This window comes from Gallinula chloropus (assembly GCF_964237585.1).
Source record: "Gallinula chloropus genome assembly, chromosome: 6".
Taxonomy (NCBI): Eukaryota; Metazoa; Chordata; class Aves; order Gruiformes; family Rallidae; genus Gallinula; species Gallinula chloropus.
The window spans coordinates 29,734,264-29,756,123 of NC_140091.1; the positions used below are offsets into that span (position 1 = coordinate 29,734,264).

Here is a 21,860-nt window from a genome sequence, read left to right on the forward strand (position 1 = left end):
CATTAAACTGAAGTTACATCAGCTAAGGATTTGTCTCATGTTTACTTTATACATAGAGATCATTTCTGACCGTATGACAATGAGTGTTGAGCATTAATTAAGGTATAGGATGTTATAGACACATCATCAAAATTTAGATAATTTTGAAAGAAAAGTTGTGGCTTCCTTTCTTCATGTATTATTTACACCATTCAAAATGGGGCATTACAAGAATAGTTTTAAGAAATTTAACACTAAGGATATTCAGCTGTTTATTGAATACTGCTTTTTCACTAACTGTAAAACCTACTGTAAAACCTACCCTCTTCATATGTTCTGTAGCCTTTGTGTCTCAAAATTTCCTTATTCTATATTGTAGGCTCGTTACAGGAAGGAGCAAACCTTGCTGAAGCAGCTGCCCTGCATTCCATTGGTGGAGAATCTGCTGAAAGATGGTACAGATGGTTGTGCTCTAGCAGCCCTAATTCACTTCTACTGTCCAGATATTGTTAAACTGGAAGGTATGTCTAACACTTGCCTTTGTGCTGTGGAGCTTGAACCAACCTGGAAAAGTGTTATTCTTGAAGCTGCATAAGCACTTTCTTGTGAATCTCAGCAATTACAGATATAAACCATGTGAGAGGTTAGTCAAGCTCTGCATAGCTGCACTGCATTGCTAATACTTACTCTGTGTTCTGGGCTTTTAGTTCACCTGATAGTTGCCTGTAATGTTTATAGAGTAAATAAAAACATGTAGCGTAGAATGTATTGGTGTCCTGCTGTTCTGCAGTAGCAATTGTCAGTGATGATAAGCAGCTACATCTAGTTCTTTTGCTTGGTGGCCTGGTTAAAGTCATGTCTTCCTCTTGGCAACTAAGAGCCTCATGTAGTTGTAAAATGTCTTGGCAGCTAACACCCATCATTTTCTGCCTGTGTTTTGTCCATGATACCTTTGATGTCGTGGGAACACTTGCACAGAAGCATCCTGAGAAATCCAGGAATCAGAACAAGGGTATAAAGCTTGCTAAGGACTGAAACCTGGAATTCATCTGCACAACCACTTTATGTGAAGCTTCCAGCACAGTGGGCGTTGAAGATGAAAGACACTAAGATGCATGCATTCACCATTCTTCTTCAGCTTGTGAATTTTGAAAAAATCTTTCCATTTACATAAATGTTGCAGCCAAATATATACTATTGCATGTGATTAGGGAAAAGTTAAAACTTGTGTGGAGTTGAATGGGAGTAACAGCTCATTCCTTCTAACTGTTCTATCATGGCTGAAAACACACAGTCCAAAAGATCTTGTATACCTTGTGTGACCACATATATACTTACCAGCAGATTTCTCCAGCATCTGGCATTAAACAAGAAAAGGCACGTGTTATCTTTCTAATTTTAGTTTTATGTTCTTCTTGGGTGTCCTGACGTAATTTTCCCTAAAGATATATAAATGTGCATGTCATTGTCTTAGAAGTAAATTCAAAGGTACTATGAAGCAACTGGAAGCACTTTAGAAGACTTTGCCCACCTTATCTGTATTTAAAGAGCGTTTTTGATGCACATTAAATTTCACTGAGATTTGGTTCTGTATTGGACTGAGAAGGGTAGGTAACAAAATGCATATGCAAAATTGCTTTAAAATGCATTAGCAAAAAAGAAAAATATTTAACTGTAGTTCTCTGTAGTCTGAAATATATCGTTTCTTCTCGTTAAGACTTTATTTAACTTTCAAATCCAGGTTTCTGTTAAGAACACAGAACTAGAAAAGACTCCTTACATCAATGACTTAAGAAATTGGCTATTGTACAAAATAATGTAATCTCTTTCATGTATTTATGTTCTATCATAAAACATACCTAGTGCTTGAAAATGGATACTCTTCTTACCCACTGTTGCAGTGCTCCATTTTTACGTGGTTTTAAGTTATGTTCTTGTTTTCTGTCTGTCTAAATGTGCTTGTAGCCTGTCTAAGTGTCTTTGTTGTTCTTCCAGCAGTGCCTTTTGGCTTGAATAGCTTCTCCTAGTCTGACATCTACCTTTTTGATATATTTCTTTTCTTTCTCTTGTTTTGCCCAGGCTACTGAACCAGACAGTTTCAGTTGTCTCTGTAGGGAGACAGCTTCTCTGTCACTACTGGAAATAAACTTTCTCCTGCATTTCAGCACTAGGTTTGCTTTTTTTCATAGCTGCACCATTCTGAAACCTCATGGACATCTTTACATTGGCTAATACACGATACCTTCCTACGTAAATCACCTTAGAATTTTATGTGTGATTTTGCATTACTAAATTTAATCCTATTTGGGGAAGTTTGGTCAAACTTTTTTTTTTTCCATTGATAATCATCTGTGCAGTTGGGATGATTAAGATATCCGATTCCCTCAGGATGGGAATCGTTGTCCTGCTACTACCAAAGTAGATTCCGTGTCTGAAGAAACCTTTTATCCTAAGCAATTTTAAACTGTTGTGCTGAAAAACATGTGTATTAGTGATTAAACATGGGGGTTTATGACATGGAAATAGGAGGATTTAGAGCATAACTTGCATTTTTAGAAAAAAGCAAAGCAGAAAAAAATGAACTTGTCAATAGTGAAATAACACAATTGAGCTTTAGGAAAATGCCTAAAGATACAAAACTGCAAAGATGAAATATAGAGTTGTCATTTCTTAAATTTTTGAAATAGGAAAATAAAAGCTTCCAGGGGGAGAGGGAAATAGAGTCTGAATTTATCCAGAAAATGCTCCAGAATCCAGCAAAGCAAAAAGCAATTTTCTAATTTTTTCTTCTATTCTTCCTTTTTAGATATTTGTTTGAAAGAGACAATGTCTTTGGCTGACAGCTTGTATAATCTACAGTTGATTCAAGAATTTTGTCAGGAGTATCTTAACCAGTGTTGCCATTTCAGTCTTGAGGATATGCTCTATGCAGCTTCTTCAATAAAGGTAAACATAAATAAACAACTAGATAGGATATATTTAGTATTTTTGGTCTATTGCTGTATGGCTGTATGAAAAAACACATTGCATCTCTTGTTGGTATAGCATGCAACACAAATTTCAGCAGCATGTGAAACCACCTTTTGGCAGTCACATTGCTCTAGTAATTTCACAGTATTTTTTTAAAAAACCAATTGTGCAGGGACTTAAAATCTTTGATTTTGTGTGAAACTTTAACATTTTTATCTTTCTTATTAGTTGAAATTAGCATGAAATCTGTGATGTTTCTGTTAAAACTCAAGCAGATCACCATTACGTTTTAACTTAAGGCTTTCACAAACGGACAAAGCATTGAAAAGCTGTTTATGGAATTATTAGTCACCCTTCTTAGTCATTTCTATATACACCTTGAGGAGTTTTTGTTTTTGTAAGTCTAAGATCCTGAGTTAATTTCATTGAAAATCCGAATGGTTTTATGCCCAGAACACTGGCAGGAACACAATTCCAACACATACAGTTGTTTAAGTGATTAGGTGTTTTCATTCATTCTAAGATTCTGGGTTTTTTAGAAAAAGGGAAAAAATGCTTAATTTTTAAGCCTGTGTGGAAAGACAAGAAGTAATGGAGTTATTTCTTGCCTAATTGTTTAATTTTTGATTGTGTTTCTCTAAGATTTTTGCTGAAGATTCTTGTTGGCCTGCCTTTGGGGAATGGAATATTATTTGTATGGAGTCTGCATTTCTATTGCAGATGGGATGTAATTGGCTTCTAAATATCTGGGTCATTTCACTGCTCGTATGATCTTTACAGCAATCTCCCAAGCTGAGTCAGAGGCCAGAGCTTGAGTGCAACTGTGTTGTCTCCTGTGGAGTCGAACCCAGTCCTTTTCAAATAAGTAATGAGTTGCCAGGGTGAGTAAGGGCAGTAGGACCAGGCCCTGTAAGTCTAGACTCCTTAGCTGTTGCTTGTTTATTTTGTGTATGCAAAGTTGTGCAGTGACTGCTTTCAGTCAGCTTCTGGTAATCTACTTGTAAAAGGTTTGGTGCATTGCAGTCTCTCTTGCCAGCAGTTGCCCGACATACGGTCCTAGAACCATGTCCGATGATCCGAGTAGGACTCTCTCCCTGCATTTTGATTGTTTCTCTCTACTTATGGATATATGGAACAAATGGGATTTGTTGTTCTTTGGTTTCACTTGTGGCAATTAGTAATACCATTTTTATACTACTGGTTTGAATTATTTCTCAAGGCAGTATGCACTGTGAAGCTTTAATTTTGAAAAAGGTAACTTTATTAAATATTTTGTCAGTATCCCAGTGCATCAGCCTTCACGCTTCTAAAATGCTACAGACTCACTAATTTTACTGTTTCTGAGCACTGTTTTTAGAGGGGATTTAGGTTTCTTTCAAAGACTTAGAGTATTTCTAGAGTTGAGAAGGCCCTTCTGTGATCATGTTTTTACAAGTTGCTGTGGTGTGGATACTTATTTAGATGTAAATGCTACAAAGAAAGGCTGCCAAGTTTTTCTTCTAAAACTTGGCACAGAAACTTTGGCTAGTGCTATAAACTGTTTTTCTGGTGTTAAGAATTAATATGCTTTCAAAATAAATTTACAGTTAAAGGAGTTCTTTCTTAGTTTTCCAGTGCATCTGATTAAAGTGACTTTTAATAAATGGACATATTCTCCAATGCATTTTATTCCCACTTTTGATAAAAACTTGTGTTATGATGGGTATTTTAAACATTACACACTGATTTTGTCGAGTTAGTAGAAGTCACCTTTATGTCAGTCTGACAATATTTATATAGTATCAAGTTTTAGGATTTCTAGAAGCATGTGCCTTTGTTTCAGGTGTCTGTGTTAATCAGCAAAGATTTCTATTTGTTTTCAGGGTGACTCATACTGCACAATAGGTGGCACTACACTTTTCATTAAAAGTCTGTTACGTTCATAGTGGTGAGAGAAAGAATAAAAAGAACCAAGCTGCTGGTACGTTACTGGAAAAGCTGCAAGAAAAACATGACAGCTGAGTTTTTGGAATGACAGTGCTGTGGGCCTTGTGTGGTCCTAGAAATTACACTAGGTATCCGGACTTCATGCTAGTCCTTGAGAGGGAAGGGAGCAGAGCCTCTGTCTTGCACAGCCATCAAGGACAAAGTGCGTACCTTACATTCCTTACTGAGCACACTGCACTGTCCTGTTAATGTTAAATCAAGGTAGGTTGTAGATAGTACATGATATAAAAATTCAGTGTGGGACTTGACCAAGTGATTGTACCACTTTTGGTTTTCTCATCAAAATGCAGAGAAACAAAGCCAGACTAATTTAAACCTCTGATCAACAAATATCCAGAGTATGTGATACCGGCGCTCTGCTTTTGCAGCAGATGAAACTGTTGGCTCAGTTCTCTTTTGGCACTGAGGAGAAATAAGCTTTGTCTGGCTTTCTAGACAGCTCTAATATGTCCCAATCAAATGAAGCAGAAAGTAAGTTTTGTTGCTCCTCACTTGCCTATTTCTCTTCCTCTATGAAAAATAGTTTTGTGAAGTTCTTCATGAGATGTTTACCAAGGCAAGGCTACTGATATTAAAGAAAGAAATATTTGAATACATTCCATGGATGCTTGAGGCACCACCAAGGGACCATACTGGTTCCTGGTTGTTTTCCTTTGAGACAAGCAAACACAAGTAGAGAGAGAGAGACTACATGAAGTAGTCACAATATTTTCTGAATCCTCCCTGTGTATTTAACAAGAGGAAAGAATGGAAAGTCTTGGATCTCTTTTTAGTTGTTCAGAGTGCTTTTTTGTCCCATCTCCCTCTTACCTTCTCCTGTAAGAAGTTTTATCCTGAGATAGGATTTTTCTTCTTGGTCTTCACCCAGAGCTGTGAAATGACATAGAACTGAGAGATTTAATTATTTTAATTGTGTCTTGACACACACTTTCTGCCTATCCAAAGAACATGTTTGTAGAACTAGAAGAACTTGTGTGAAGTGCCATCTCAGGAAGCACAAACTGCCTGGCAGAACTTCTGTAGAAGTAGAGACTTCTGTATTGCTTTGGCCCAACAGCTGATTAGCACTACAGTGTCAGTATGGCATAGCATTAATGGCTTGAATAAACGTCTTCTGGAATGTAACATTCCTGGAAGGATGTTTTAAGGGATATGTGTGGCGCCTGAACAGAGAGGGGAAGAAAGGCTTCCTGTACATGCCATTTGTCACAAGATATATGTTGAAAATATTTCTAAAAGGGAAAAAAAAAATCTTTGGTGCTTGGTATTTGGTTGTACTCTCAGTATTTTTAGATCTATCTTTGCCAGTTTATTTTAGCAGGACCAGAGGTTTCAGACCTAAGAGCAAGTCATTTACGAGGTTTACTGTCAAAGAGGGTGCTGACAGACAGCGTGAATCCTGTGATGTTTCAGAGTTCACATAGGAACTTGGCATTGAGTCAATTTACCTGACCCTTCAAAAATGGGTGTTGTTTTGTGAGTTGTTTTTTTTTTAAAAGTAATCTTAAACTTTTACTACTTCTTAAAATGTATTGTTGTACATTGCTTTTTCATTGATGAAGGATTGAGTCAGGGTGAGACAAAGATCACAACCAATACTGGAACACCTTTCAACTGCTGTTATTAGAAGAATGAATCCATTATTAAAAAGATTGATAGAAAGCATTCATTTGCTCACACAGTTCACGCATACACAAATGCTTGCTCAGTCATTTTTTCTGGGTTCTAGGCCAACCCAGTGGCCTCACAGAAGTAGGGGATCATACTGACCCTCTGGTGGCTTTTGAGAAGTTGTCCAGAAGGTCTCTTTAGGTGTGTATATACACAGAATTGTGTACTCTTTTTCTGCTTATAGCAGCTACTGCCCTCATGAGCATGGTTAGGGTTGTACAACCTGTTGTTAACACCAGCATGTGCTGACAGCCTTGTACAGATCTCGGCGAGTCCTGCTGTTCAGAGTCTCTGGGCTCTTAGAGAGTCAACAGGGCCACGAATCTCTGCAGCCACTTGGTTCCTGGGGACTTCAGTGTACTGCCCCTCAGCTTCCTCTCTTCGGCTGCTTTTTACTGGTAACTGTAGAGTCTGTTCGTTCACATTCATGCAGAGGCATGTTCATTCAGCATGAAAGCTTTCTGAATGTGAAATGAAGCAAACCTGAGAGGTGATTGCTGTCTCTTGTCTGTGAAAGGCGTTCCTCTGACCTAAATGTGAGCCAGACTCTAAACTGTGCAGAATCACAACTAAGCCCATGGAACAGGTACCTTATTTTGCACTTGGTTACTAACCAGAGGAGGTAGAACAAATGTTTGTCCTGCCAAAGGCTCAGTAGGCCAGATGGAGAGGCTGGTTCCAGAACTTCCTTTTTACTTCTTTTTTCTTTTTGGGGTGTTTTTTTTTTCATTGCTGAATTGTCAGGAGAATATGGAGTTGTTTTTATATTTATTCTATTTGAACATTTTGAATACTTGTACTTTCTGATGTAATGTTGATGGTAACTTTGCAAACAATGAAGGCAGAAGCTGCCTTTCAGTGCTGTTAGAAATTGTGTCAGATATATCACATAGATAAATCAGAGAAATTAAGGGCTACACATGTGTTGTACAGCTTTTCTGTTGTTTAAAAAACAAACAAAAAAATGAACACAGTGCCAGACTGTTAACCCAAGGCTGAACTTGAGTTAAGTCTATGTCCCTGTGCATATGGACTCCTTAAGGACCTGGGAGAGCAGCTGGCTGTGGTTGGTGAAGCAATTTAGGTAAGTGTGTGGGAGTCTGCCCAGGGATTTGATTTCCATCTGACTGATTTAAAGGGGTTTTGGGAACAAGAATGAAAAGGCAGATTCAACCAGGGACCAGTAGTTTGAGACCTCTCTCCTGAGAGGGACCAAATGTTCCTGACTCTTTAAATAAAGAGAAGCAGCATGGTTTGCTTTCGCTGATGATAATTGGCCAGTTTTCCCACTCCTTTGTTCTGGTCTGAAATGAGCCATAAAGGAGTTCTCAACTTGAGTTGCTGTGGCAAGAGATATGACAAACTGGTAGTTCATGGATCATCTACAGACCTGTAATTTGGCCTTCTCCAGAGAGTCTGAAACACTCTAATTTTCCTTCAATGTTGATGCATTTATATTGGTACTTTTATAGCATAAATTACAGTTTTGCATTTGAGGTAACTTCCTTTTCTGGCCTCGCCAACAGAGATTTTAATGTTCATCATGATATAAATTTTACTGTGTATTTATATTCATTTTGAGAAAATTCCTAAGCAGCATCTATGGATGCTTTTTCATTCAATTTTAGTGGATTCAAGTCTCATTACAAAGTATTTCTATGCAGATGTACAACCTATAAATATTGGAAGGACGTATTTTACTTTTAAGTGGCAAGATTGGATGTACTATTTCTGTTTAGCTAATTTTATTTAAAAACTAACTGTGATTTTAAAACTGTGGAGGGGGAGTAGAGACACTCAAGAAAATAATTCATCCTTTTTGTATAAAATACTATAAAGCAAGCTGGCTTGTGTCTTCCTTTGGTAAAGAATCAAGTAATGACTAGATTTGATCCTCGGAATATGGGAATACTTTTTTCCTAAAAGATGGCCTTCCAAAATCTGTTCAACAGAAGGATTTTATTGTACAGTACCACAACATGCAATAGATAAAAAATAGCAGTACATGCAACTAATGAACAGTCTGTAAATAAAAAATTAAAAGAAAATGATCAAAATGTGTAGCAGAGAAAAGCGTCTATGAAGCAGCAAGTCTGCCATCTGCTGTCCAGTGCTTCGGAGCCAGTCTGAGCTCTCAGAGCTTCGTTCTTGTCCAGTACTGTCCAGACTGTTATGCTTCTTAGTATTTTTGTCTGTAAGTGCACGTGACAATCATGAGCTACTACAATTCTGTCTGCATAATCAAGGCAAAATCTGTGGAAATTATATCTTTGTTCTTTCTAGCTCTAGGGAGCAGGATTAATACAAACTCACTGGGTTGTATTTTTTTTTAAAATCTAAGTTACTGGTATCAGGTTTCCCCATTTAATCGTTACTGTCAACAGCCTTCAAATAACTGATGAGAAAATGCTTTTTCCATCATGTTTCACTATCAAACATCTCAAGTAGCCTCAGTTTCAAGTGGGACTGTACAGCAATTTTATTTTTAATTCAGTAAATACTGCACTGATAATATTGGAAAAACAAGCTCTCTTGCAGTAGCCTGGGAATGCATAAAAGATATTCTCAGAAGTAGTATCTGAGTCCTTCATAAAATAGTCACACTCTTCAATGCAGCATTTCAACATAAACATACAAAATTAGAATATCTAAATACAATAGTATTGCAGATGGGGAAAAATTAGAACAGTTTATAATTTGACTTTTGTAGCAAAAGAAATTGCCATGGTGTGACCTGGCAGGGAGCTAAGACAACCACAACACCACAAAACACCAAGTGATGCACAGCACAACTGCCCACCAGCCGGAGCTAACGCTTGGCTAGTTCTCAAGCCAGGCTGCTTCCCAGCACAGCTACGATTGCACATTGAGCATGACATCATACGGTGTGGAGTTCCCCTTTGGGCAGCTGGAGTCAGCTATCCCAGCTGTGTCCACTCCCAACTCCTTGTGTACCCCCAGCCTACTCCCTTGTGGGGCAGTATGAGAAGCTGAAAAGTCCTTGACTTGGTGTGAAATCTGCTCAGCAACAACTAAAAACATCAGTGTGTTATCAGCATGAATCTCATACTGAATCCAAGACACAGCTCTAATAGAAAGAAAATTATCTCAGCTAAAAGCAAGATGAAAATTCAAGTAAAAAATGTAAAAGTTTGAGGGGAAATAAGGGGAGAGGGAAATTAAGAGAATAATTCTAGAAACTGTAATATTTAGAAAATGTAGCCATGAAAATCATATTTTGCCTTATAAGTACATCTGATTTTTTTTTCTTTGAGTACTGTTTCCTAATGAAATCCATGTGTGATAGCAAAATGCTGTGCTTAACATTTTCCTTGAATGGAAAGGATTTTGCTATGAAGTTTTCCTCACTCTGTTCTGTAATGCTGAGTCAGTAGAGACGGGGTTTTTCCTACTCTATTTATAGCTTGTATATGACAACATCTGGCTGATCCCTTCATATACTAGAGTGCAAAATCAGCTTCCAGGCTAAGCGTATCCCTTCTTGGAGTAAAGGCTTATCTGCAGTAGAAATATTCAGAGAAACTTGAACCAGAAGTGTCAAATACATACTTAAAATTGTTTTCAAATTTACTGATGCAGAATTGAGGCAATCTTGTTTATTATTGAACTTCTGTGTTGTTTTGGTTTTATTTTGAAAAGGCATTCTTGCCCTGAATGCTGTGATTTGCTTCTGAAGAAAAAGGACGTTTTGCTTAGAATTTTTGTCAGGACTTTTGCTCACACTCCAGCATTTGAGGTCTGCATTTTTAAGCCAATAAAATTAATGCAACTGTGGAATTTGACACTTGAGGCACTGAAAACGTAGTGAAGCTGTCAAAAGAAGTCTTCAATGGAATTCTTACACAGTCTGGATTCAGTTTTTGCTTTGAGTACATCCTCTCCGGGTGTACGCCAGGTGTGCTCAGATGCACAGTTAAACATTGAATGTGAGCAGTATGAATGGGAGCAAGGGAGATGTAGCAACAATACATTAAGTCTGCATAAATCTTGGGGGCTAAAATCTTGTAACCTGCACTGAACAAATGCTGCTGCTCGGGTTTGTTTTGCTTTAAAAACTTGTGAATTTGGGTAGAACTTCAGAGAAGAGAGGGAAAGCACGTTTGCCACAAAGGCCTTGATCAGATTCAGGATACCTACACTGAAACCAAGGGCTACCCTAGTTCTTCATGTTAAAAAAACTAAAAAATTTTATTGTCTAGCCTTGCAAAATCCTGAGCTTTTCACTGCTCTTTTTTAATGGAAATGGCAAGTCTGTTTGACGGGACATCCTTTTCACAGAATCACAAGGTTGGAAGAGACCTTTGAAGATCATCAAGTCCAACCATTCCCATCCTAAGCTAAGCCATATCCCTAAGTACCTCATCTACCCTTTTTTTGAACACATCCAGGGAACGTGACTCAACCACCTCCCTGGGCAGCCTGTTCCAGGCCCTGACAACTCTTTCAGTAAAAAATTCTTTTCTAATATCCACTCTAAACATGCCCTGGCACAGCTTCATGCCCATCCTGCACCTCTGCCCTGCCCGCAAGACATCAGGCGTGAGCATACGCTTGTTATGAAACATTCCAAATGGCCACAGTCTGGTCAAGTCATGTGTTAGGTAGTTGGTGCTATAGATCGGTCTTACTGATCTCATTTTCTAAGAAACCAGTAGAGAAGAAAATGTAAACTGAGTGAAATGCAGAGGCAGATCCTGAGTGCTGCTTAATCTATGTATTTGCAGGCTTGTGCTGTAACATAAATGTATCTTCTTTTTTTCTTTTATTCTTCTTCTCTGTAGAGCAACTACATGGTGTTCATGGCAGAATTGTTCTGGTGGTTTGAAGTGGTGAAGCCATCATTTGTGCAACCTCGGGTTGTTGTGCATCCCCAAGGTAATTATATTAAGGGTTGGTGTTAATATCCATGTTTTTCGTATACGCATGTTCTGATTGCCATTGTGTTCACAAATACAGCAAGTATTTCAGTTAATAGGATTTGGTGGTGTACAGTCCCCTTAAAGAAGGAAAAAAGTACTCTTTCCTCATGTTAATCTTCATCTTGTAAATCATAATTAGATATTTTTATCGATTACCAAAAATCTGTTTAAATTGTTGTAGTATAATCACTTGCAAATTGTCCCAACCTAAACAAGCCTAGAATCCATTTATGCCCATACAGGGATTACAGACCTAGTAAGGAGCCAAGAACAGAATTTAGCCTGTAGAGCTTGTATTGCTGAGGAGAAGATACCAAAAGAAAGTGGACAGTTAGTTCATTGTAAAATTCCATTTGTACCTGGGTGCAGAGGTCTTCCATCAGTAAGTTCTGAAATTTATAAATCCACTTCTCAGTGATGGTAACATAAACGTTCACATGGTAGTGCTGTCCTGTCTCCACAAGAGCTATGAAGAGATTTTCATTGTGTGGCTTTTATAACTATTTTTCTATTTATAAACTTTACAGCACTCACAAATCAGGTATTTCTAACTATTTTAGGATATGACCAAAATAGTATTTGCTAGTCGTAAAGTCAGTCCAAGGGTTTGGGGGAACAAATTCTTCAGAAAAAAAGTCTTCTAGAAGAATAACATTTATTTTTGTTAAAAAGATTGCTTACTCATAGTTCTCTGGTTCTTTTTCAGGGTTGGTGGTTTTTTTGGTATTGTTGGTTGTTGGGTTTTTTTTAATTATTTCATCCCTTGCCTTTACTAGTCATTTTTTTTCATTCTTCATTTCCTTAGTTAGTGCTTATGTGGGAACCTTGGAGGAGGTAAAGTGGGAAGGAAGTGACTGGGTTTTAATCAAAATAATGGATACAGTGAAAAATCTTTCGATCTTTGGAAATCGTAACTTCAGATTATTCAGACAGCATTTCTACAATGCATTTTAACCAAATACTAAACTGTAGTAACTTGAGCTTTGTTTTTCCTGGCAGCTGAACCTGCAAAAGACGGTGCTTCTGCTCACAGCTTGAACACTAACAGAAGAAATTACATGCATAGCCCATCTGGTTCTGACTTCGTAGCCAGGTAATGTCAGAGCATCACTGATAATGTTTCACAACCTCCTCCTTTCTATTAAAATCAAACACAGGTCTTTATTTAGGTTTGTTGCCTTTTTGCAATGGTCAAGGATTGAGTTGCCAAATAATAATCTGTAGATTTTTTTGGAACATCCTATAGGTTAGCTTGTTCCCCTACTACCACGTTTCATGGCAGGCAACATGTTCATGTTTGCCACTTGGACAGTGCACTGCGTCTCACCAGTTTCCAAAACACGCCTTAACTATTCAGCAGAGAAGTATCACATGGCTTCCTTTGTCCTCTGCAATTTTATGTGGGGCTCCTGACCAAGTCTGCTCTGAAAGAGTTATTTTTCCAGAATTCACAGCAAATTTTCCAAAAATGGTAGAGAAAGTGAACTAAGATAATGGCAAGATGATGTCAATTTGGTCTGATTACGTTACTTAAGTACCGTGAAGGTCAGAGAGGTAAAAATAAATACTTCTGCTATGATGAACTTCCCAGCTCTTCTGAGCAACAGGAATAGAAAGCTATCTGCTTTATTAAATACATTTTGCATTATTTATATTTTTGGTAAATATATGTGAAACTTTATTATTGCTGTTACAGATTTTGAGGTATATAAAACCACACTGTTTCCCTTGTGCTGATCATGCACTTCAGAGGCAGAAATTGCACATTAGCCTTCTTTTTAATCCTTCTTTTGACAGAAAGAAAAGCTTTCCAGTGATCTGATCTGAACGTAGTGTGTGAGGAGTGGCACCACATTATATTTGTAATTTGGGGTTTATTGATTGTGTCTAAACAAACACAGAAGGGAAGGTTAAAATGAAAATTTTAATTGGTTATTCAACAAATGATTGGTTGCCAACCCAGCTAATCCTCTTCAGTCTTTTCTGTTGGTTTAGGATGGGGTTTTCAGAGGAGAGAGTGGTTTGTTGGTTGGTCAGTTTGGGGGTTTGGTTGGTTTGGGGGCTTTGTAGTGTTTAAGAATCTCTGCTGATTATAATCAGGGAATAATATTTCTTCCTACTGTTAAATGCTGTGATTCTGAATTTCTTTTCCTTGTGTGTATCTAAAGGGTTCCCTTTGCAGAGAATGAAGTTATTTTAGTATAAACTAAGCATGTAAGCCCAGGAGAATAAGAAACAGTATTTTTGAAAGTATCTTTTGGAACTTCCCAAGGCCATTTCCACCTTGCAAAGCCCTGCAAGCAGTCTAACAAAGGGCTTATGACTATGACTGTCCTATGGAACAGAGGAGGGTTTGCGGGTAAAAATCACTATTTTTATCTAGCTTCCAACCTGGTGCCCCCTGTTATGAGCACAAAATTTCAGTGACTTCCCTTTAAGAGGTTCTATGAACATAATAAATCGTACATCAGTGCACTTTAAAACAAATTGAAGAGAGACAGAATTTTGTGCTTATTCTTCTGCTGTTGTGATCACTGTGGGGTAGATTTTTTTTTTAATGTACAGAAAGTTAGTGGAAGGGTCACTGGACAAACACCATGAGAGTAATCTGTCTGGAGCCCTGACTACCTAAAAAAATTCCCCCAGCTGAAGCATTTATCCGTGCTCTGACAAATTCTGTCAGTAACATAGGATCTTTTTCATCCAAACAAACCTAGCTTTTCTCTAAATGTGTATATTTTGTCGCTGTGGATGGCTTTGACCTAAAGAGGACTGGAAGCTTTACAGTAAGCATCTGAGTTCAGCTCACTACAAATTTAACTATTAAATCTTTAAGTGGTCACCAGCATGTTCTGTAATACTTCACAAGTTTCCTGAGACATAATAGGAGTTGCAGTAAAAATCTCTGTGAACCCCTGTATTTGTGTATTGTAGTAGCCCATCACAGCACTGTTTTAGTGTTTACGAGTGATGGATAGGGTTATGTGTTGGGACTATTATGAGAGCAATCCATGAGTAATAAAAATATATATCTTGCCTTATAAACCAATGTACTTCATCCAGCTGGATGATACTTCACTGCATTGTGGGACAAAGGAGGGGCCTAAGAAGTTACAGCAGATGGCAGGAATCTAACACACAGGCTGCAGAACAGATCTGTCTCCAGGATGTCACAGTCCTGGCCATTCCATTGTTGTTCTCCCTGGTGTTCTCCAGGAGTGTTTGACGTGACCATTTCAGCTTACAAAGACAGAAAAACCTCCCCCAGTCAGAAAAAAAGTGTGTGATTTTCTGCTGGTTTAGCGTGTTGAAATGACTCAGAGGATCCGGTGGAGAGCCAGAGCCAGCTCTGGCAGTGAGCAGTTGTGATGTCTGAGGTTGCCATGGAACCACAGTTGTGGTGCCAAAATCAGTGTTTTCTTGAGGGAAAATGAAGTGCGTAGATTTTCTTTGTGGTAGCAGATTTTCAAAGGCTGCTGGATGAAATTTTGAATGCATGCTTTTCTTTTCAGATGACTTACAGACATTATGATGTTAAAATTTTCACAGAAACCTCAAATGCCATTTAAAACAGATATGTCATATAACTAATATGTAATGTTATTAACACAATATTGGGAAATTGTGATGACCTATTTAGAGTACTTAAATATATACTTGCAGAAGATGCTTTTGTAGATTGTAAAACAAGAATATTTCTCTTAAATTTATGTGAATATCCTTCCACAAATATTATTTAGAAACATTTCTAGAGCATATGTAGATAAGCTATAAAAGCACTAAACAAATGTGAAAATGACTGGTTGAAAAGAGGGAGTTTGGGAGTGTGCTCATCAACTCTGTGAACAAAATTCCAAACATGACAGGATTTAATCCAATGTGGTTTTGAAGTCTGGCTCCTGTGGAAGTGTTTTACATACAAATGCATGCATCTCTATACATGTGCCTTTGTTCTGGTCCAGAAGCAGCACCTTGATAAACCACTGAATTATGTTAATCCAACTCTGGATTAACACAGCTAGTCTATTACAAACCTTCTCTGTGAACCAAAACGAAGTATCTGTTGTGAGGAGAAACACATGCAGCCTTTGTAATTACTGGTTTAGAAGTGAATATATTTCTTGTATTTATAAAGTCATGTCTATTACAAAATCTCCATTATGCACTTCTGGTAGAGATTGCAGTGCAGGCACAAAGCACAAGTTTCAGACTAAGCAACTGAAGATTGATGCATGACAAGTATGTGATATTAGCTGTAGTCACTCAGCTTTGAGGCCAGTAGGAACTGCCTCATTTTGTTCATGTTTGTTTGTGTTTTTTCTAAATTCAAAGCTAAAAATGAGAACCTTCTAATAATGACGTTTACATTAAAGAAATTGGGAGACAAGTATGTTAAAAAGCTAACACTGCTCTGTAGGAGCTTGTGTAGGAGAATTACCTTTTCAGCTTTCTGTGTCTGTCTGCATTAGGTCCAGTTAAAGGTAATAACAGTGTTCTCTTTTTAGTTAATAAATTATCACTTCAAGAAAATAATTATACCTCGCTTTACTCCTTGTAAGGAAAAATAAACCTGGTTTTATGTTGGTTCAGGACATGAAGTCTGCTTCTCCTTTCATTATGTGGCTTTGATGTATTTCTTACAAGTTAATGTCTCTTGCTTTATAGATTGGAGAGTCCAACTTATACACCATCTCACCAACTGCATACACCCCAGCAGCCTTATTCATCAGTTTCAGGTAACAATTTACAAATTTTATATTTATTCAGATATTTATGCAGCAGACACTCCTGGGAGAGGTTGACATGAAAGGCTGCTGAATGAGTTCTGAAATTTTTAGAATACACAAATAGGAAGTTTGTGTTTCAGTCTCTTCTGTTTTATGTATTTTTTTTTCATTTGACTTCTGATTGTGGCATATGGCTTTCAAAAAATACTTGTAGTATATTTTAATCAATAGAAAATTATTTGAGGGATGGGGAGCATAATATACATTCAGGATGAAATTAAGTCCATTGCTGTACTTGTATTCTTCATATGAAAACACTTTTTTTGCCATTGCAGTATTTTAAGTAGTGAAGCCACTAACTTGTTAAAGCAACAGAAGGTGATGTAATTTTTCATAGCAGTTACCTTGGGTTCTATTTCACTTTCACTTAGGAGTCATCAGAAGGTCGACATCAATGTCTTACGTAGATGGGTATGTGGGGACATGGCCCAAAGAAAAAAGGTAAGTAGTCCTAACAAACAAGTTGGTCAAAAAATTATTATGTGTTGGTCATAAATAGTAATAAAAGCTCCATGGTAGCTTGGATTTTCAGAATCCTGTAGTAAGAGTCCTTGTAAGTGACTTCCAAAAGTAGAAAAAGAAAGAGGAAAACTATAATGGATTAAGAAGTCAGTGTTATGAAACGAACACCAAAATGAGGGATATTTGTGATATTCGAATCATTGGCATTAACTATGTTCACATTTACTCACATGGTCAACAGACAGTGGTAAGACTCACTTGGCTAATGAGCTCATTAGTATATAAACTTACATTATTTTGTGGATAGTAAGAACCATCAGGCTGAATGGTTTGGTTGAGTTAGGCCAGTCTTAAACAATCTGTAGGCTGTAGCCTAAAGATAAAATGGTAAGAGTTATAGTGATAGGTTATTCAGTAAGTGTAAACTGAGTCTTTTCACACCTTCCTTCTCATCTGCTCTGGTAATTCCTATGTTCCTGAAGTGCCCAGAATTTATTCCAAAGTAATAAAAGACATTGGCTATTGCTAAAGAAAACGTTATGTTCTATTTTATTGCACATGTGTTTTATTTACTGTATTTGCATATAAAGCTAGGCAAATTACAGTGCAGGTAACAGTGCCTCTAATGCTACAGTCTTTTCTTAATTTTAAACCCAAATGTGAATATCTCATTTTATGTTACTTCCTTTATTCTAACCCCTATTAGGTCATCATTACATGGAGTTTCATTTGACATTTCCTTTGACAAAGAAAAAAGCGTTCCAGTAGCTGCTCCAAACAGAGGAATGACCAGATCTGTGAGCAATGAAGGCCTTACACTGAACAGCAACCGCATGCCAAAACACATTAGAAAAAATCTGTCATTCAAGCCAGTAAATGGAGAGGAGGAAGATGAAGATATTGAAGAGGAAAAGGACATGATGGCTCATAAAGATACAGAGGCCAGTCAGTCTCTTAACACAAATCAAAAAAACGCCAATGAGAGCAGCCGCTACAGGTTTCCAAACGGAGCTCTGCAAAACAGGGCAGTTCTGGATGATTTTGGCAATCAGATTGAGACACCAAGTATTGAAGAGGCTTTGCAGATAATTCATGACACTGAAAAATCTCCCAGAGTTATCCAATCAGACCAAATTACAAATGGGTTCTTTCTACACAATCAGGAATTGAGCATCTTAAATTCAAACATTAAACCAAATCAGTCAACCCCTGATATAATTACAGACACAAAAGGTGCTCTAAGTCCTGTGACTGACAATACAGAAGTAGATACTGGAATACATGTCCCTTCAGAAGATATTCCAGAGACAATGGATGAGGACTCTTCTTTGAGAGATTATACTGTAAGCATGGATTCTGACATGGAAGAACCATCTAAATTTCTTCAGGAGTATGACACGCGAGCTAGCAATCACAGAGATCAATTAAGTCCCTGTCCAAGCTCAGTAAGTACTAAATCACAGGCAGGCAGCAGTGCTTCTTCAAGTTCAGGGGTGAAAATGACTAGCTTTGCAGAGCAGAAATTCAGGAAGTTGAATCACACAGACAGTAGAAGCAGTGGGAGCAGTTCTCAGAAAACCACACCAGAAGGTTCTGAGCTGAACATCCCTCATGTGGTTGCTTGGACTCATATTCCCGAGGAGGCATCTGTTCCTCAAGGAAGAGACACTACACAGTTACTGGCTTCTGAAATGGTACATCTTAGGATGAAGCTAGAGGAAAAGAGGAGAGCCATTGAAGCACAGAAGAAGAAAGTTGAAGCTGCATTCACAAAGCAGCGGCAGAAGATGGGAAGAACAGCATTTCTTAATGTTGTGAAAAAGAAAGGTGATGGAGTATCACCTCTCCGAGAAGAAGCAGCAGGAGCTGAAGATGAGAAGGTGTTCACCGACAGTAGTCGGTTGAAAGAAAAAGAAGCTCAAAAATCAGATGAACAAACTAGTAAGACTTCAGAATTAATAAAAGAAACCCCTGAAAATGCTCATAGCAAATGGTTAAAATCTCCTGCTACTCCTATGGATGCTGAAAAGCAATGGAACTTAGCAAGCCCCTCAGAAGAAAACTTTAATGAAGGAGATATTTTAGAATATACAAAATCTATTGAAAAACTAAATTCTTCCCTGCATTTTCTACAACAGGAAATGCAACGTCTGTCCCTTCAACAGGAGATGTTGATGCAGATGAGGGAGCAGCAGGCTTGGGTTATTTCTCCTCCTCAGCCTTCTCCTCAGAAGCAGATTCGGGACTTTAAGTCTTCACCAAGGCAAATGGGAGCTCCGTCTCCTGTTGCACCTTTCTCACAGGAATCTCCTCGCCCTACACATCAGTCTCCACAGTCTTCCAACCGGAAGAATGCCTCTTTTCACATTAAAATGCAAAGGACTCCTAGGCCAAATGAACTGAAAATAACACCTCTGAATCGTACCTTGACTGCCCCACGGTCTGTGGATAGTCTTCCCCGTTTGAGGAGATTTTCTCCAAGTCAGGTTCCTATTCAGACTAGGTCATTTGTTTGCTTTGGAGATGATGGTGAGCATATAGGTGAACCTCAGTTAAGGGGAAATCTTTTGAAGGAAGGCAAGTCTACAGAAGAGGTACCAAAAGATGAAGGACCAAAACTGCCAAAGCAGTGTGAACAGAAGTTGGAGGAAAAGGAGATTAAGCCTATCGAATCAAATGTTTCGGAAGTATTATCTCAGCCTATCACAGAAACTGTCTGCCTCACCCCAAATGAAGATCAGCTAAGCCAACCAATTTTACCAGCACCAGCTCCCAAAACAGCTAGTTTAATTGAAGTTTCCCTATCGGATTTGAAGCCACCAGAAAAAACTGAAGTATCTGTTGAGAAATATGAAGGTGAGAGTGATAGAGAACAATTTGAAGATGACCAGAAAGTATGTTGTGGATTCTTTTTTAAGGTAAGAGAATTAGTGGGTGTGTATGTCTGCCATTGAGATTCCTTTGAAGGGGAACTTCTTAATTCAGAGATGTATTTCAGCACTGACTTTCCATTGAAGTGAAAGCAGGTGGTTCTGCAACTCTGAATGTACAAGTATATCTTTTGCACTTGATGATTAATTAGGCATCATGAGAGTGGTGAGATTCTACCGTACTGCAATTCTGAGCATCCCAGAGTATGCATTTCCATTCACAATTGTGGAAGACTGCTTGCAGATTTTGGTGAGGAAGATGCATGCTGAATATAGATAATTTTCAACATAAGCTTTGGTGACCTTAATTAAACATGCTCACATCTCACCTTCACTTCCCCATGCCACCCCCAAATCTAACTTAGAAGGTTTTGAAGTACGTAACAGCCAGCATTTAAAAAAATGTTGAATGTATCTGAGTTGCACTGAGAAAGCCTTTCTCCGCTCTCCTGGCTGGCTAAGGAAGTATAGTTTTTCAAAACTCCTTTGTGAAGAGGGTATTTAGGAGCACTCCCTGTTGTCTTACTGAAGAGTTATATTCAAACAAGCTTCTAACTATAATGCACGTTTTAGGAGAGGGGTAGGAGAGATTTTTAATTTCCATCTTGGAATACCCAAAAATCTTGTGTCATATATCTGAGATGCACCTTGTTTGGAAACATTCCTCAGTTCTAACAGAACGCCTGGCTTGATCAACAGAAGTTATTTCTATATGCTGCACAGTTACTGCTTTTTATGATAAATTGCATCACCTCCAAACACGTAGAATCTTCCAAAACAGAGTACAGCTTATGCAGTGTGCGATCTGACTCTAAACTAAAATACTTTGGTTTGCAACTGTTCTTCTATTAGTGGAGAATTTTCTTTTTAACTTAAGAAGGAAAAATTATATTATGAAAAGTTTTTTAGAAGTCTTAAGAAAAATATTTTAAAATAAACTTATTTCACATACTACAAAAGTATGTTAGGATATTGCAACTCAGTGTACGGAAGTAAGTGTCTAATGACTTGGCAAATCAGTTCCTGAATTCAGACATCTTAATATTTTTTGGTCCTTTTCCTTTGGATACTGTTGCTGCTAGGATGATCAAAAGGCAGAAAATGATATGGCAATGAAACGAGCAGCATTATTGGAGAAGCGTTTGAGAAGGGAAAGAGAGACTCTGCTTCGAAAGCAGCAGCTGGAAGCAGAACTAGAACATAAGAAGGAAGAGACAAGGTAAAACTATATGTCCTGATCCAAATGACCAGTAGCAGTGAATGTAAAAATGTCTGGTTTAGTTAAAAATGGAACTTCTACGTCAAAAAATTGCATTGTAATGTCCAAGGTATTTCATCCTAGAGACAGATGTGTTGAGTAGCCCAGCTGAAGCCACATGCCATCTGGTCCTGCAAAATCAGCTTCTGTCCACAGTCTGTATTCAGTCTCAACATAGGAGCTCTGCTGGCCTGAGGGAAACTCCTCAGAGCACTGCCCTGCCTGGCACTTTTTTTTCTGAGGGAGAGCACATCAATTTGTGCTTCTTTCTGTACAAATGCACAATGCTTACTCAGTTACAGCAGACTTTACTGGTAACAGTGTCCCCAGAAGTTTAAACTCTCTGAAAGCTGTAAAAAAAGAAAAGCCAGCAAGTTCCTCTTACTGATGTCTGAGAACTGTAAAGTTCCACAAGCCTGGTGCCTGTGCTGTCCTCACTGTGCTAGCTAGAACTATTTATTTAGAAAGTTTCTACTACTGAATTTCTTTCTTTCATAATTTTTGTAGACGCAAAACGGAAGAAGAACGTCAGAAGAAGGAGGATGAACGAGCACGTCGGGAATTTATTAAGCAGGAATATATGAGAAGGAAGCAACTAAAGCTTATGGAAGAAATGGATACTGTCATAAAGCCACGGTCCCTCTCAATCAAACAAAAAAAGCCACGCCCAAAATCTATTCATAGAGATCATATTGAATCACCTAAGACACCAATCAAAGGTCCACCAGGTAACAAATGTTCATGTGGAAAAAAGAGTCTGTTCATGCTAAAACACCAGCTTGTTTTTTGGTACTAACAAGCACGTGCATTTATTAGTGTCTTGTGGTAAACTGAAGCTGCACGTGACCAAACTAGAAAGCAAAATTTGCCAATAGAA

At 38.0% G+C, this 21,860-nt stretch overlaps 1 protein-coding gene across 1 annotated transcript in view; it reads left to right on the forward strand.

The window, feature by feature from the left end:
- CAMSAP2 (calmodulin regulated spectrin associated protein family member 2) overlaps positions 1-21,860 on the forward strand; it is a gene marked incomplete at its 5' end in the record, with an annotated part of 73,559 nt that overhangs the window by 44,934 nt on the left and 6,765 nt on the right. Inside the window, 9 exons of the mRNA XM_084266314.1 lie at positions 359-500; positions 2,786-2,925; positions 11,409-11,502; positions 12,546-12,639; positions 16,212-16,282; positions 16,705-16,774; positions 17,502-19,713; positions 20,808-20,944; positions 21,491-21,711. Coding sequence (XP_084122440.1) covers positions 359-500; positions 2,786-2,925; positions 11,409-11,502; positions 12,546-12,639; positions 16,212-16,282; positions 16,705-16,774; positions 17,502-19,713; positions 20,808-20,944; positions 21,491-21,711 — 3,181 coding nt within the window. The remainder of the gene's footprint in view (positions 1-358; positions 501-2,785; positions 2,926-11,408; positions 11,503-12,545; positions 12,640-16,211; positions 16,283-16,704; positions 16,775-17,501; positions 19,714-20,807; positions 20,945-21,490; positions 21,712-21,860) is intronic.